Source organism: Lagopus muta, chromosome 25 (genome assembly GCF_023343835.1).
Source record: "Lagopus muta isolate bLagMut1 chromosome 25, bLagMut1 primary, whole genome shotgun sequence".
NCBI lineage: Eukaryota > Metazoa > Chordata > Aves > Galliformes > Phasianidae > Lagopus > Lagopus muta.
In genome coordinates, this window is record NC_064457.1 from 2,515,400 (window position 1) to 2,531,224 (window position 15,825).

Consider the following 15,825-nt stretch of genomic DNA (forward strand, 5'->3'; position numbering starts at 1 on the left):
TAAGTGACAGGGAGAGAAGGAAGGGGCAAATCTGGAAGCCAAAATTTATTTGGGGATAAAAGAGGGGGTGAAAGGAAGAAACTGGAGAAGAACTCACCATAGTGAACAAACTGCTGAAAGTTAATGCTGTTTAATGTTAAACAGGTGGGTCCTGAGCATCAACAGATGGACTGGTTTGTAGGTGGGTGTGCTGGTTAAGAAAAGACAACCTGAAACAGTTTCTTATTGTTCCAAGGACACGAAACAGCTTCTTTCTGGTCAAGATCTGTTTAAATCCAGCCGAGTTATTCGAGCACTGAATGTTTAAAAGCAGAACCCAGGCAGCTTTATCAAAATGATTTCTTTCTAAGCATCGCACGTACACATCATTAGAGTGAATGTCTGCAGATGTACCGGCGCAGACTCGCGTGGGGAGTTTGCACGGCTTCCTTCTCCTCCCCCAGCTGCTCAACAACCAGTTACCAAGAAATCCTCCGGATAAGAGACCTGCAGAAACCCCAGGCTGTGAAGCACCAGCTTTTAACTGTCCCACCGGCTCTTCTTACGTTTCGGGGGCTCTGGGACAGCAAAACCATCTGTCTTGTTGTCTCGGCTGTTGGCATCCTTCCTGTTCTCACCATTCCTGCTCTCGTTGCTCCTCCCTTCGCCGATATTCCTGCCGTCAACGTTATTGCGATTGGCACCACCTCCCGCGTCGCTGAAGTGCCGGCTCTCGGCGTGGCGATGGCTGTCCCCGTGCCGGCCCTCCCCGTGCCGATAGGCGTCACCGTAGCGACCGCCCCCCTCGCCGTGATGCTGCGAATCGTTGTAGCGACCGCCGCCCTCCCCGCGGCGCGGGGCCTCGCTGTGCCGACTGTTCCTGCCGTCGCTGTAGCGCTCCCGAACGGCGCCGCCACCTCCGCCTCCACCGCCGCCACCGCGAGGAGCGCCGCCGGCGCTGCCGATGCCTTCCCGATTAGCGGCGCCGGCGTTGGCACCGTTGTTGTTGTTGCTGTAGCCCTGCATCCCGACGCTGGGAAAGGTGGGAACGCTGCTCAGAGTCCCGGTGCTGCTGAAACCCGGGACGCCTTTCGCCGCCGCGGTGGCTGCGATGGGGCTGGCGGGGTTTGCAGCGTTTTGTTGTGCAGAACTTGTAGGTACTGAGTTCAAGCTCCCCGCGCTGGTCCAGCCACTGGCACCAGCAGCAGAGCTTCCAGTCTTTTGGTTATTCAAGCTTGCAGCAACAAAGTGGCTCTTATACTGGGACTGCCAGAAAGAGAGAAAGGAAAGGAAAAAGAAACGTTTGCATCTGTGCTGCACCACAGAACACAGCCAGCATGCAGGCACAACCCTGTCCTGAACTTCAGGATGTCCCCAGGAGAAAGAGTTCCTACAAAAACTTGTTCTTGGAGTGAATCAGAATCACAGAATGGCCAGGGCTGGAAGGGACCTCAAAGATCATGAAGCTCCAACCCCCTGCCACACGCAGGGCCACCAACCTCCACATTTCATAGCAGCCCAGGCTGCCCAGGGCCCCATCCAACCCGGCCTTGAACACCTCCAGGGATGGACGGGGCATCACAGCCTCTCTGGGCAGCTGTTCCAGCACCTCACCACTCTCATAGCAAAGAACTTCCTCCTGACATCCAACCTCAATCTTCCCTCCCTCAACTTCAAACCATTTCCCCTTGTCCTGCTGTTATCTCCCCTTTCACAGAGTTTCAAAGAGTGATTACATTCCTGCCGTGCTTATCAGCACAGAATTAGTAGCAGACATCTGTTGCCTGACCACAGAAACAAGGGGACTTCTATGTTGTGGGGTTAATTTTTACACTCAAGGGAGCCAAACAGGATCGAACGTAGTAACAAACAGAATCTAGAAGGGAAGAAGAGCAAATAGGCAGCAGAACACAAAATAAATCTGGCAAATGAATGTTGTGCAAATACGTTCAGTCCAGCCTGCATGCTAATTCTTCCACTCCTGCCCCAAGTGAATGAGACATGGCTGCAACCACCAAACTCAATTTCCCTGAAGTCAGCACAGGGTTTCTGCACTCTCAAGGAAGAAAAAATTTGTTTCAAACTATCAGTAGGAAACATTTTCCACCTCGTTTCCTTTCCTCTTGAGTTAGAACGTGGATTGAACCAACCTGAAAAGCTGCTTTCATTGCTGTAAGTCTGTCTCCCATTGCCCCAGATGATGGCTTGTATGCTTCATAGTTACTCATCACACTGTTGTTGTTGCCACGGTCCTAAACACAACGACAAAGGACAACTGGAGAGATTTACCCAACAGAAGACATCACACTGCACAGTTTCCCAAACCTATCATCACTCTGCACTCAGGCAATTCACCCACTAAGGATCGTGGACCTTCAGAGAGCACTGAGCAGCAGCACAATCTGCCCTCTGTTCTTCAGGGCAACAGAAAAGCAAAGGTGCAGGAGGTCTGAGCAACTCACTAGGACCACATTTTAACCATCTCCCTACAGCACAGCAAAACAGGATCAGATGGCGGTGCTCACAGATGTCACAAGCAGGACAAAGTGTGAACAAGGCTTCAGCTGTGGTTTCTGGATGAATGGTGAGCACGATGCAGTTCCAGCACATCTGCAGTTTGTCCCTGTAAACACTGGCAGATGGACAGACAGACCTACGCCAGTTTGTGGAAGCAGAGGTGGAACTGATGCGAATTTTTACGCTGAAGAAAGGCAGCCCAAAGTTTAGAAGATCCAAAGACTGTAAACAACTTCTTCAGCATTTCTACTTACAGAACTCTCTGATCCCAGGCCAGGACGCTCACGATATCCCAAGCCACCACCACCAATATTCAGCTTCTTGCCTTTTCCTCCTTTGAAACGGGATTTCCGGAACCAAGGGTTCTGGGCAAAAGAAAAGCAAAGGGGAGCAACACAGGGATGAGCAGCTTGAGAAACACAGGCAATGAAACTTAGAAAAGGAAATTTTGAGCATTTTGTAAGAAAAAAGATGAAGTATGCTGTTCCCCAATCCAGAACACAGCTGTGGCAAGGGGCTGGGACAGGGCAGACTGCACCGAGTGGGAACTGAAGCTGCAGACGGTCCTGACACACGGCTCTGAAGCTCTCCCTACAAATCCTCCTTATGAAAACTGATTTTATGTCCTGCTCTCTTATCTATATTAAAGATTCAGAGGCTTGCTTTTTCTAAACCCAGGAATAAATGCCATTTCTAATGTCATTCACTTGAGAGGTCTGCATTTACTCATCCCTGGGTTTTACAGATCGAGCCCATTGGCAGCTTAAGAAGAAATGAAGTTTTGTCAGTGCAACTTCCTGCAACAAGCAGCAGCCAGGAAGGATCAGCCCAACCTGAGCTCCCACTGCCATTTCTAAATAATGGTTAGCTGTGTCTCATCATGCCTGCTAGCTCCTTCAGACCCAAGACAGTCCATAAGCCAAGCCATTCAGCTTCTGTCCTCTCTTCTGACAGGCAGCCTATGGAGCTGTGCATCACACATTGTGTCACTTCTGAAAATGCTGCCTCTGTACGTCAGAAAAAGACCATTTACTTCCAGCAGTGGGCACCCGAGCTCTTGGTGCTGAAGTCAGAAGTGTGTTAATCTATCTTTGCATGTGGAGATTACCAAAAAGCCTTTGCTCCCCTGCAGCACCTTCGTGAGCTGCCAAGCACTGTGGTGCAAGTGTTGACCTATCAGTCATACCTGTACATAGCAAGCCTGTCAGACAGCACTGCCAAACAGCAACCAGGTCACACAGTGAATTAACCTGTAATCATTTTCTAGTTCAGCTTTCAACTAACTTGCATCTTCTGATGCAGAGCAAAAATCTGAGTGCAGTGAGACACCAGAGTCGGTTACATATTGGAGTCCAACATCTTCACGTCTCCCTTTCTTTCAAAAGTTATTAAATAAACCCACTGCTGTACCAAGCCTGCTTAAAAACAACACAGGTTGCCAAAAGGACACTGAGGATAAATGACGGAACCCAAGTCTCCAAGCTCCTGGCTTTCTCTGCCAGCTAATTATGAGCAGCTTTCCTCATAAAGTTTTGCTTCGTACCTGCATTGCCAGATCCAACAGCTCTTTGGAAACATGTTGATTAGCACCTTCCAGATTTCTGACAAGATCCCCAGCGAAGTTGCTGTCCTTGGGAGTCAGCAGGGTGTAGGCAACTCCCTTCTCACCCGCCCTGCCTGTCCGCCCGATCCTGTGGGTGTGGGTGTCAATGTCCCGAGCCACATCGTAATTAATCACAGTCTTAATGGAAGGAATATCCAACCCACGAGCTGCAATCAAGAGCAATACAGTGGTAAGGATCTTTACCCTGCAAGGACTCAAAGCAATGCCATTCATACCAGCACATTGTTCTGCTCCATTAGGGGAGAGCTTCCACACCAACAGATCACAGTTAAGACATCCTCTGTAGGCTAAAACTCTTTGTTATCTTAAGTGCAGCGACTCACAGGACTGGAGATGGAAGATATCAGCTCACATAACTGTTACTTCAAGAGAGGAAGAGGTCCTTTATTACAGGACTGTGACATTCATCCTTCGTTCAGCTGAACATCTGGGTACAAGAGCTGTTCTACAAAGGCCCCAAGTGTTTCCACCTCCTCTTCATAAAAGCATGAGTAAATTTGTCAGCTGATTAACAGCAACTATTTCCTTCAGAAGCAGCTTATTTACTTTCTGTGTATTAAAATACCTTTCTCTCTCTCTTTCTGTCACTGTATATTTAACACCACAGGGAAACTTTCAGAATAAAATCCCTTGCTAACAATGTGCACTTCTGGAAAACATCTGGGAAGCCGTGCAGCAGGTCAGAAGTCAACCTTGCTGCCTTCCACTGAGGGGTGACACCTTTCCTGCTGATATCCACAACTTGCCCGAGCTGCAGCTCCTTATCAATCCACATACCTGCTACATCAGTAGCCACCAGTATCGGGATCCCCTTTTTCTTGAACTCTGAAATGACTTTATTCCTCTCACTCTGGTCCATGTCACCATGAAGGAGCCCCAGGTTATGATCCTCCTGCTTGAGGTTATTAGCCAGCTCTTCAGCGTTGGCCTTCTTGGTGACAAACAGGAGAACACTCCCAGAGGATGTGAACTCCACAAGGCGCCGCGTCAGCCAGTTCCACTTGCTGGGACCAGAGGGGAAAATCTCCACTATTTGAGTAACGTCTTCATTTGCCTAAGGAAAGAAATAAGCAGTGATGCAGGATGCAAAGGGCGCTGCAGCAAAACTGACAGCAGAATAAAAATCAGGAATTTAAAGTGATTTTGAGAGCAGAAGCAGGGAATTGACATTCTCCTCTGAGCGAGGTCACAGCTGCTTCCTGCTCACTTCATGGCTGATCACTTTATGTTCACAATGCAGAAATGGCAGGAGAGCTGAGCTGCACTTTAAAAAACTGGAGAGGCAAACTGCAGTCACTGGCATTGATGCAGTTTAGCATCCAACTGACACAAAGAGGAGTATCTACAATTCAGATGCAAGGTTTGAGGTGGAGGGGGTGATCATCAGCAAAGGTATTCCAATGGGGGTCAGAGAAAGCAGCTCTGTGTGCTGCGACTGCCCAGAGCATCATGAAGAAAGGAGGCACAAACAGACCCCTGTGCACTCAGCTGAGATAACAGAAGTGCAGCGGGGCAAAAACTCCATTGGGAAGTTTCCAGGAAAGATGTGGTTTCTACACATTTGAATGGTAATTCCTGTGAGGACTAAGTTCCCAGACTAGTAATTTAGACCAGAGAAAAGAAACTGACTGAACAAGGTAAGCTGCTCCTTTTCTTAGGCAAAGCATAGGAAAACCAGCTTCCTGGAAAGACAAGGCTGCAGGTAGCCACTCATTTCTTGTTAGTAAGGAATGGGGACAAAAACTGCAGAGAATGGGTGGAAAAAAGAATGTTCAGCAGACAGCTTGTGAAACTTTGCAACAGTGCAAAGCCTCTTCACAGTGAGCGTGCATCCACCCACTTCAACTGCAGAAACAAGTCTGCTAGCAGTTCAACTGCTATGTCAAGCAAGTATAGAATCAACATTCCCACATAAACCAGCTGAAAGGCATTAAAACCAGTTTCAAAGCCTCCACTGCAAAAGCTGTCATTGTTTTATTTATCCTTGTGAGACAAAGCAGAAGGAGGTGCCCACTGCTCAGCCCAGCAAACACATCAGTCACTGCAGTGATGTTGTTTCCCTGCATGATGGAACTCCCCCCCCCACAAGAACGTGTGCTGGCAAAAAGCTCAGCAAAATAAACACCAAGAACAGCACAGCAACAACGACAAAAACCCCAAATATTCTTGGCTAAACATCCAGTATTTCCTTCTCAATTTATGAGCTGACTGCTGCAGCTTAACATAAATTTCAGACAGCGGTGTGATTCCCTTCTGTGACTGGCTCAGAAGTGAGGTTACCTCCCCAATGTCTCCCTGCACCACTCGAATTGGGTCGATCAGAATATCTCGGGCCAACTTCTCAATCTTCTTACGGAAGGTGGCACTGAACAAAAGGGCTGAAAGGAAGAAAACAAGATTTGCATTCCCTGAAGAATTAATCTTCCACAATTGTGACAACGCTGCACACGTGTGAGAAACCAGCCTGGCTGTTTTATGTCAGTGATCCGAAGCTACAGTCTGTCTTACCAGTGGTAAGGAAAATCAGAAATCACACTATTAGAACTCCTTGAAGGAGAAACACCTTTCATGATATTTGAAACAAGATGTGAATAATAATAACGTGGCATGCTGCAAGCCTTCTTTTACCACAGTTTAGCACATGGGATCTCAAAGCATGCAAATATTAGTTCAGTAGATCATCCTTTCTCTGAGCAAAGACTGCAGGGGGATTACAGAGGGATGAACAACCTGGTTACAAATGCTCACACTTCATAAGCAGCCTCTCCCAGCAGCTCACAAACAGTAACACAGTAACAGTGCAGAAGCCTGGCTGGATTTTCTGTTCTTGTCACAGCCACACAATCTCTGCTCCGGATTCTGAACTGGCTCACCCTCCACCTCACAGCCTCCTGCAGCTCCCAGAAGTTTGACCTGAAACATTGCTCATACTCACTCTGTCTGTCCGGACGCACGTGGCTTGCAATGGATCTGACCTGGTACTCTGGAAAAGAAGGAAAGTGCTGCAATCAACACTGCATGTTTGTCAGCGAGTAGAATAACTCAAAGTGCAACTTCACCACTTTAACAAATGGAATCAATGAATGCTTCTTCTCTATTTAACTTTGCTGTGACTTTCCAGTTCTCTGCCGCAGAAGGGAAGTTCCTTTACTGCACAAAAAGCTCAGCAAAAAGTTCTTTAAGCAAAGATGTGAGCTGAGCAGAGCACTCTGCACATCTCAGGTGCCTCCCTCACTTTGCAGCACCAAAGCACCCTCAGATTTTCACTCTGCCCCGTGATCCAACATCATGTAGATGGGAATGACTGATCCTGTTCCAATAAAGCAGGGAGTTCTTACAACACTGCTGGATCCAGTCACAGAACCAAGGCAGAGAAGTGAGTTCACTGTAAGATATTCATCACTTTTAAGATAAAAAAAAAATATCAGGATTTCTGGACTTTATCAACTGGGTTTCACAGATCTCTGTATCAACAGATATTAGATCTTTCTATAGTTGTGTGTATTACTGTGTATACTTTCCTTAAGTGTTTTCCAGCATTCAACACCACAGGAGTTATAAACAGTCACACTGAGCAGAGAAACACACACCACTGCCTTCCAAAACATACCAAACCCCATATCAAACATCCTGTCTGCTTCATCAAACACGAGGTAAGTGACTCTCTGAAGGTTTGTAGCTTTCTTTTTCACATGATCAATCAAACGACCCTGTTGGGAGAGTGGGGAAATAAATATTAACAGCCAGTTGGTAAGCATATTAAAAAGTGTTAACTTGCTCAACATCAGAACTCATGTGCTCTTATTCTCACCATATCTGCTTTTAACCTCACCAGAGACACAGAGCAGAAAACATCTCAGGGCTTCAGTCCAGAGGTAAATGTCAATATTCAAGGCTTAGAAACAAATAACTAAATCTCTCATCAACCACGCTGTCAAAGCTGGATTTTAGGGATAGTTTTTGGAAGGGCAGCAGTGCTGACATCTAAGAACTGACCATCCTTCATTTCAATTAAACTTTAACTGGGAACTGCCTATCAAAACCTCAAGTTTTTGGTGCAGGAGTTGTTCATGCTCTGCTTTTTTGGCCCAGTACCCCAATAAATAGCCATGACAGAACTTCCCCCAGTCATCAGTTCTGCACAAGTTCTTCACCAGCTTTTGCAAAAAGCGAGGTGGTTTGAGAACAGCCCTCATTCAAATCACTCGTGCTTCAATGTTTCATTGTACTGTGGGCATAAAGGCACTCACAGGTGTGCAGACCACGATCTCTGCCCCCTCCTGGAGGGCTTTGGCTTGCTCCCACATGCTCCCTCCTCCATAGACCGCCACTGAGCGCAGGTTGTACGCCTTTCCAAAGCGCTTACATTCAGAATGGATCTGAGGATTTAAACAGAACACCTCACAGTTCATGTCACACAGATCTGAGAACATATACCTACCTTAACAACAGAGCCCCGCTCCTGAGGTCCACTTTCCAGCTAAAAGCTTCCTGAAATCATTCAGAAATCCACAGGGCTGAGCACTCCAACATTTGTGGACGACTTCCATCCACTTACTGGGGAAATGGATTCAGCCACCCAACCGCAACGTAAGCCACAGGCTCTATCCTTCCACACACACAGCTTGTGGCAACAGACCCACAAAACCCTCGATACTTAGGAATAATTTGGGATCTCTGTGTAAAATTAACGATGACTTAAAATTTGTCATGACCCTACAACAAAAAGGAGTGGAAGTGAGAGCTGTGAGCTTACACCGCAGTCATGGCCAGGGTAATTTCTTGCAAATCGATCACTGAGGTTCTCTGGCAACTTCTGCACAGGATTTTGCCTTCTCTAGGAACATTGCAGGGCACAAACCTGCTCCCTGGACACATCCCTGCTCCCTGGGCACATACCTGCTGGCAAAGCTCTCTGGTCGGGCACACAATCACTGCAATGGGGCCATCTCCTGGTTCAAGCTCCTTTTGATCCATGATGTGAATCAGCATTGGCCAAATGAAGGCTGCTGTTTTCCCACTTCCAGTCTTAGCTATTCCAATCATATCTCTGCCACTCATGGCAACTGGAACACCCTTAAAACAAGGAAATTTTAAACCCATATTCTACCTCAGAATCACACGAAGAACTCAGATAACAAAAGAACTGCACATTACAAGGGACTCACAGCAATATGGTGGATGCATACACAGCTTTATTGCCAAATTCAGATTAGCTTGTTTCAAAGACTCAAAGCAAATGCCAGCATTTGGGCACAGCACCACATCCTAAGGATGTATTTTTACCTGGCCACAAACGCTTCCTGTCCAGCTGTAAGGATGCTAAAACCAGAATTCTCTGAGCCTGTCCCTCCAGTGACCATTCTGAGTGACAAAGCATGCAGCTCCTCCCCACTGCTGCTATGAGGACCTCTCAAGTTTTTAGAAAAGAAATTTAAAACACCCAAAGTTCGCTCCCTAGAAAAAGAAAACATTTTTTTTTCCCCATGACAGTTTGGAAACTGGCATTGTATGCATCCTCATATGCACTCAGGACCTTTCTATGTATTCTATTAGCAGCATTTTAGATGTTAGGCAGCAACAATCCTCACCTGACACTGTATAGGCGTGGGCTGGGTATACTCAGATTTCCTAATTTGATGCATGAGCTGCTCATCAAATCCAAAATGAGCAAAACTACTGCCTGGTCTTGGAGGAGCAGCACCGGAGACCTTAGAAATAGAAACAGTGTTCATAGAAAACAGTAAGAGGAAAAACAAATACAGAAATGAATGAAGCACCTTTATTTCAGTAAGTTTTGTTGGTTTTTTTTTTTACTTACTTTAAGTAAACTTCAGTTTAACTTGGCACAAATTCCATATGCATTGTGTAAACAGGGCTTCCAGATATTAAAAACCAAACATATATTGTCAATCAACACAAGTTACTAAAAAACCTCATCTACCTCCTTGTACAACTGATCTCCTTCCTCCCCAGACAGTTCCCTTCACAGGAGTCACCACACTAACATGTTTCAAATGGGAAAAATACTCAATTCTTGCTTATAGCATTTCCAGTTTCAGTTCTTAGCTCTGTGGCTCTCAAAAGTGCACCCACACAACTGGCGATGGACGCCTGCTTAGAGAAGACTGGAGACAACTTTCAAGACCTGCTGAGGAAAGCCACGCTCCTTTACATCAAAGGCACTGAAGGTGTCCAAGAGGCCTGGCATTCCAACCCTTTAATGAAAACTACTGAGGCAGTTTGAGAGAATGGAGGCAGAAAGCTCCTGAGGAGGCTCTGCAACATGCTTACCCGCAGGTTCAGCTTGTGCCGTAACTCCACCACCTGCTGTGGGGTCAGGCTGGTGATCTCTTCGTGCTCATCATAGAAATTTTTCTCAAATGGGGGATATTCAATCTGCAGGGGTAATTACATCTTCATTATGGAGAGAAAGGTTTGAGAAAAAGTTGATTGTCTGCAATAACGTTTATTTGATCTGAAGCAATTGTAAGGGTTTGCAGTGTGACTCGAGTGGCACAGCAGTGGAATGCTACCTGACAGCACCGGTGCATTTGGAAGGAAGCATGTTCCACTTTACTGCCCAGCCCCTGCTTTCTACAACAGACACAGCAGGATGCAAAATAACCTCCTACCTCTGAATGGTCAATAGGTGGAAGAGGATCAATGATTTTTTTGGATGGTGCAATTGGATTCCCATCGCTGTCATACTCCAGGTTGTCCTCTTCCTCTTCTTGCACCACACCAGCAGTTGGGTTTTCAGCCATGTAGCGAAAATAAGCTTCCTGCAGCAAAACATACAGTAAAATTGCATACAACAGGATGCAAAAATACCACGGTTGCTTAAACAGGTAGATGTTAGATGGCTGTTTGTTTTCACACACATCACTGAGAAACAGAACATTCACTAGGACTGGTTCTTCTAATCCATATCAACAGTTATGCCCAGAAAAAGGACAAGAAGAAACAAAGAAAACAACTACAATGTTCAGTTAGACCACAGAATGCTTTTTTAAAAAAACAAAAATAACAAACAACTTCTTCTCTTACAGGTCTGCTTAAGAACTTCTTCCACTTGTAAGGCTTTAACAGTACAAGAATCTAGTCTTATTTCCACACAAACCAAACACAAATGCTGTAGGTTTCTACACAGTGAGCACAATTTCACTCTATGTTTACCTCTTTTACATAAACAAACTATGCTAAAGTTCTTCCTCTTCCCCTAATTACACTCCAGAAATGAAAAGCAACAGCAAATGGGAAAGAAACTATTTCAGGAGTCCTCTGACACAAGCCCAAGTTAGAAGCTGTCACATGCCATCCTCACAGCTCCTCTCAGCATCCCACTTATGGCTCCCTGGCACAACAAGCCATTCTCATGCACAGACACCAGCCTCAATGGACTTCCTTCAAGCAAAGATTTACGACCAGATTTTTAAGGTTTGATTACAGAGGCATGTTACACCCACCTGGCTTTTTCATTCACATGGCCAACTGTCACTCAGCCATCTGAATATGCATACAGTACACTTGCTTAGCAGCTGTCTGCAGGTAGAAGCTACCCTAGCTCCAACTTGAGCATGGCTACACTCACCAAATTGGTACCAAAGGCCAATGGGCACAACAAGCCTTCCATCCTCTGTATTATTACAGCTACTGAGGTAGTTAGTAACTATAATTAGGTAGGAAGGTGCATTTTTGAAACAAAGTGCTTCCCTTTTGTTCATTATTCTGTTACAGCAATGCCTACAATCCTCAAACAGAACTGGAGCCCTGCTGAAAACAAAGAGCAGAAAGCCTCATTCTTGCTCTCAACAGACACAAAATTTCACTGCAAACAGCTTCCCCACTGGTGCTCCATATTAGTTGATTCAGCTCATCTCAAACTTGATGAGACCCTTAGATACCAAAAAACCTGTTGTACAGGAAGCTGAAATTCAAATGGACTGAAAAAATCTTCTCAAAGCAATAAAGAAAGGAATGGTCTCCTAGTATTCTTCTTTTTTTTAATGGAACACCTAGAAGGGTGGAGGCAGCAGGGGAACCACTAGAGCTTCCTGCTGAATTGTCCGGGTACTGAGCACGGCACCGGAGTTGTGCTTGTACCTAGCATTATGTGTTTGGGGAGGGAAGATAAACAAATAAGAAGATAGAAAGACTGCATAGGAACTCACTTGGTCATCTTCCTCTTCAATGTCATCTCGAATACCCCTGGAAAAACAAGCGGAGAAAAAAAAAACTTCCCTGCAAGTGTTCCACATACGCAGCTCCATACTTTCAATTGCTTAGTGCTGAGCTCCATATTTTGTGGAAGTCACAACACCAACAACTCAGTAACATTCATAATCCCAACCCATGGATTTTCCATCTTTTGGTGTCAACCACAACAAGGACCCTGCAAAGCCTTCATTTTTACTTCTATTAACGAGACTGAAAGATTTGGGTTCCGTCTTCCCAGTAGAAGCCACATCAAAGATCATCCTGGTCTAAGCTCTCGATGCTACCAGATGTCCCATAACTGAAGAGGAATATGAGCCAGGAAGTGCAAATCCGGTTCAGAACATCCCCAGGTGGTGATTTGGATCCGGTGTTCTGTTTCAGGACCACGTATAATCTGATCAACCCCATGCAGTGCAAGTGCTACCAACGTTTCTGACATTTACATCAAGAATCAACGGCATCATCATTTACCTTGGTCAACACTGATAGATCAGCTGCAAAAATGTCAACTGCTTAAACTCCAAATTTAGCATCCCAATTGTCAGACATTACCTAATGCATCACCTGACAGGGAACATCTTAAAACAAGCCTGGAGGAGCCTCCAGTATCTCCAGTACTACGGTACAGCAGTACTGTTTCATGTTATCTACAGAACAGTGAACATCAACAAATTGCATTGGAATCTTTCAGCACCATACAAGACACTGTTAGGCATGGGAATTACAGTAAAGAACTTACTTAGCATTCTTTTTTTCCTTGTCTTTATCCTCCAGCCTCTTCATGTCTCGAGCAGCTTGATCCTAACAGGTTACAAAATTGTGAGACGTTAAAAAAACAACAAGATGATACAAATGGGAAGGAAAAATCATTCCTACATAAGTGGATCACCACGCCACAGAGACAACACTTTCTCAACCAAACCTTCTCTCATCCCACATCCTATTACACTAAACAAATTCTCCTAACAATTACTTTGAAATATAATTATAACATTGTGGCAGTGCTGTCGAAAAAATACAGTGTCCACACTCTTCTGGAAAACACTGACAGAATCCAGCTAAGAATTGCAGCTAAGGAGCTGTTTGGGATAAATCCAAATCATTTCCATTTGAGCTCTGAAAAACACACAAATCCTTAGCGTTGCAGTCAGAGGTGCACAGAGATGCTGTGCAGCCTTAGCATGCCCAAAACAAGTAGATAAGCTACTGGAAATTCTATTGACTACCTCTGCATTTAATTCATCTTTGAGTTCTAATCAGCAGCATCTTACATAGAAAAACAAAAGCTAAGTGACATTCTGAAGACAGCTGCCAAGGCCATGACAGGCAATTGCTGCTTCTGATGGGAGAGAAGTGCTGCCACGTGAGTTAATAAACATTTCAGGAGCTGGGTCTTGCCTCCACTTCAGCCATGAATGCCTCCAGAGGATCATCATCACTGTCAGAGTCGGCCGATTTGGAATTAAACTGCTGGCGAGTGGGGGAATTCTCTGCAGGAATGTATGGCAAGTCAACATTGCTGTTATCCTCCTCTTCATCCTCAAAGTACCTGAGAAGTAGCAAACATCACCCAGTCAGCACAGAGCCCATACCAACACACTGTCTTTCGTGGTTTCCGAGTCAAGTTTTCCATGCAGAAAAGGATAATAAGAGTCAGAGCACACACGGGGCTTTCCTGCAGCTGAGCAACTCAGGTTTCTTTGATGTTATTGCTGTGGTAGAGCATTTAGTTGAGCGGGCTCTTCTAAATATCGAAACCTCCTACATGTCACAAATACTTTTACTGCTTTGGAATCAGTAAAAGACTAAAATGCAGAACCAGAGAAATGCAAGAAACAACCCTACTTACGCATTTTCTTCATCAAAATTCGCTCGCTTTGACCCAATTTTGTAGAAAGAAGGCAGCTGGGGAGGTCCTGATTTTGCAAACGCAGCAGAAGAACCGGCTGTTCCAAAAGCACTGTGAGACTGCTGAGAAAGCTTCGGCTCCTCTTTCTTTCCAGGGGTTATGGCAAATCCACCAAAACCAAAGCCTCTCTTCGTACCAGGTCCACCTTTATTCCAATTCATGATGCCTTCAATAGATCTGTTAAAATCAGAACAGATAAGTTAATGCCTTTCTGCTTTAAGCAGGTATTGACTACTGGCATGATTTTTCTTGAAAGCAGATTACTGTACTCATGATAAAGAGACCTGGGAACTGTAACTGACACGACTTTGATCTGCTCCCCAAAAAGGAGTTAGCCTTTGTCCTTTTCTTGTAAGTTTAAGTGCATCTGCAATCTGAAAAACAGTAAAACAAAGAAATTCCCTTCCAAAAACAGTGTCCCTAAAATACTACTTAAGCATATGCTGCTTGTCCTGCTTGCTTTACAGTTTTCATTTTTATAAGACAAACAAACTCAAAGCCAGAACCTGGAACACAGGAGAAACAACACTTCCCATTTAAAGTAACTTAATTACTTTGTTTGCATGATCAAGTAAGTCATACCTCGAAGGCTGCCAAAAAGAGTCTGACCACACTGCTTTCAAGTGTTGGAATGGGACGGCCCACCAGCCACGAATCTTATTATGGAAATTCCCACTTTCAGTGGGAATCATTCAATGACAAAAGAAACAAGTTTAAAATAATCTGAGGATAAATCCTGCTGCTGCACCCTGTAAAGAACATTCAGCAGCTCGGGACTTGCTTGATAAATCTCAAGTCCTGAACACCAGGCTCACCTTAAGGCAAACTCTGCTTTTCAGTACCCCACAGCACTGCTGGGTGCCCTACCCCTCCATGCCTGCAGTTTGTCCACCCGCGTGCTCCATAGGAGATCTATCAGCACACACACGGGCGGATGGCATGCTGCACGTCTGCTGCTGACAGCACAGCGGGCAACCTTTTCAGTTACAATGTCTGAATTGCGGGACTCTTCCTCACTGTACCGACCCAGAAATTAAAGAACCATTCGTTGGACCTGTCACCCGCGTGAAAACTTCCCGGGCGGGTCACTCCGTCCATAGGACGGCAATGGGGCGCTGCGGGGACTCCGTGGCAACGCGGGGCTCGGCCCCCCCGCCCCCGGAAGGGCACGCCAGGAGCCCCGGCACGGACCGCCGGAACCGCAGACGGCGTGCAACGCCCGGAGCGCCGCGCTGCTGCCCGCCGTCCCACACGGCGCCGGACCGCTCTCGGTCCTTCCCGCCCGCGGGGCCCTTTGTGCAGGCCGGGCCCAGGCCGCCAGCAACGCCGCACCAGGCCTCGGCCCTGCAGCGCCCGCGGGCAGATGCCGGGGGAGAAGAAGGAGGAGCCGCCGCACTGTCCGGCCCGCCCGGCCCAGCACCCTTCACTCACCGCGCAGGCAGCGCAGCCGCCAACCGCCGCTCCCCCGGTTACCGGGGCGGGGGGTGGAGACGGAATGGAGCGCCGCACCGATGTGCGTGCGTACGTACGTTCAGACGTACGTGCGTACTTGGCGCGCTGACGTCAGTACGCCGTA

General features: G+C 46.3%; 2 protein-coding genes across 4 annotated transcripts in view; one reads left to right on the top strand and one right to left on the bottom strand.

Moving 5' to 3' along the window:
* The window catches only part of STRADA (STE20 related adaptor alpha), a 99,262-nt gene that overhangs the window by 62,530 nt on the left and 20,907 nt on the right, over positions 1-15,825 (top strand). The gene's annotated exons all lie outside the window — the stretch shown is intronic.
* Positions 115-15,799, bottom strand: DDX42 (DEAD-box helicase 42). Of its 2 annotated transcripts, XM_048926934.1 has the most exons (19): positions 15,681-15,779; positions 14,534-14,623; positions 14,190-14,426; positions 13,739-13,889; positions 13,080-13,141; positions 12,295-12,331; positions 10,756-10,905; positions 10,415-10,519; positions 9,712-9,831; positions 9,020-9,196; positions 8,371-8,499; positions 7,731-7,830; positions 7,056-7,103; positions 6,401-6,498; positions 4,898-5,174; positions 4,040-4,266; positions 2,751-2,861; positions 2,130-2,231; positions 115-1,245 (listed from the first exon to the last, which is right to left on the bottom strand). In XM_048926934.1, the coding sequence occupies exons 3-19, from the start codon at positions 14,408-14,410 to the stop codon at positions 520-522; spliced, it is 2,841 nt and encodes a 946-aa protein (XP_048782891.1). In that variant the 5' UTR covers positions 14,411-14,426; positions 14,534-14,623; positions 15,681-15,779; the 3' UTR covers positions 115-519. The 2 variants fall into 2 exon arrangements, with proteins under 2 accessions (XP_048782891.1, XP_048782890.1); XM_048926933.1 differs by lacking the exon at positions 14,534-14,623 and having other exon boundaries at positions 15,681-15,799.

What these genes read in the sequence shown, in the direction of transcription:
- DDX42 (XM_048926933.1), bottom strand. Translation starts at nt 14,410, where the DNA reads ATGAATTGGAATAAAGGTGGACCTGGTACGAAGAGAGGCTTTGGTTTT. An exon ending in CCAGAGAGCTTTGCCAGCAG is followed by an intron (nt 8,500 to 9,019) that starts GTATGTGCCCAG and finishes TTAAATCCTCAG; the next exon opens with ATCCATTCTGAATGTAAGCG. An exon ending in GCCTGGGATCAGAGAGTTCT is followed by an intron (nt 2,232 to 2,750) that starts GTAAGTAGAAAT and finishes CGTTGTGTTTAG; the next exon opens with GACCGTGGCAACAACAACAG.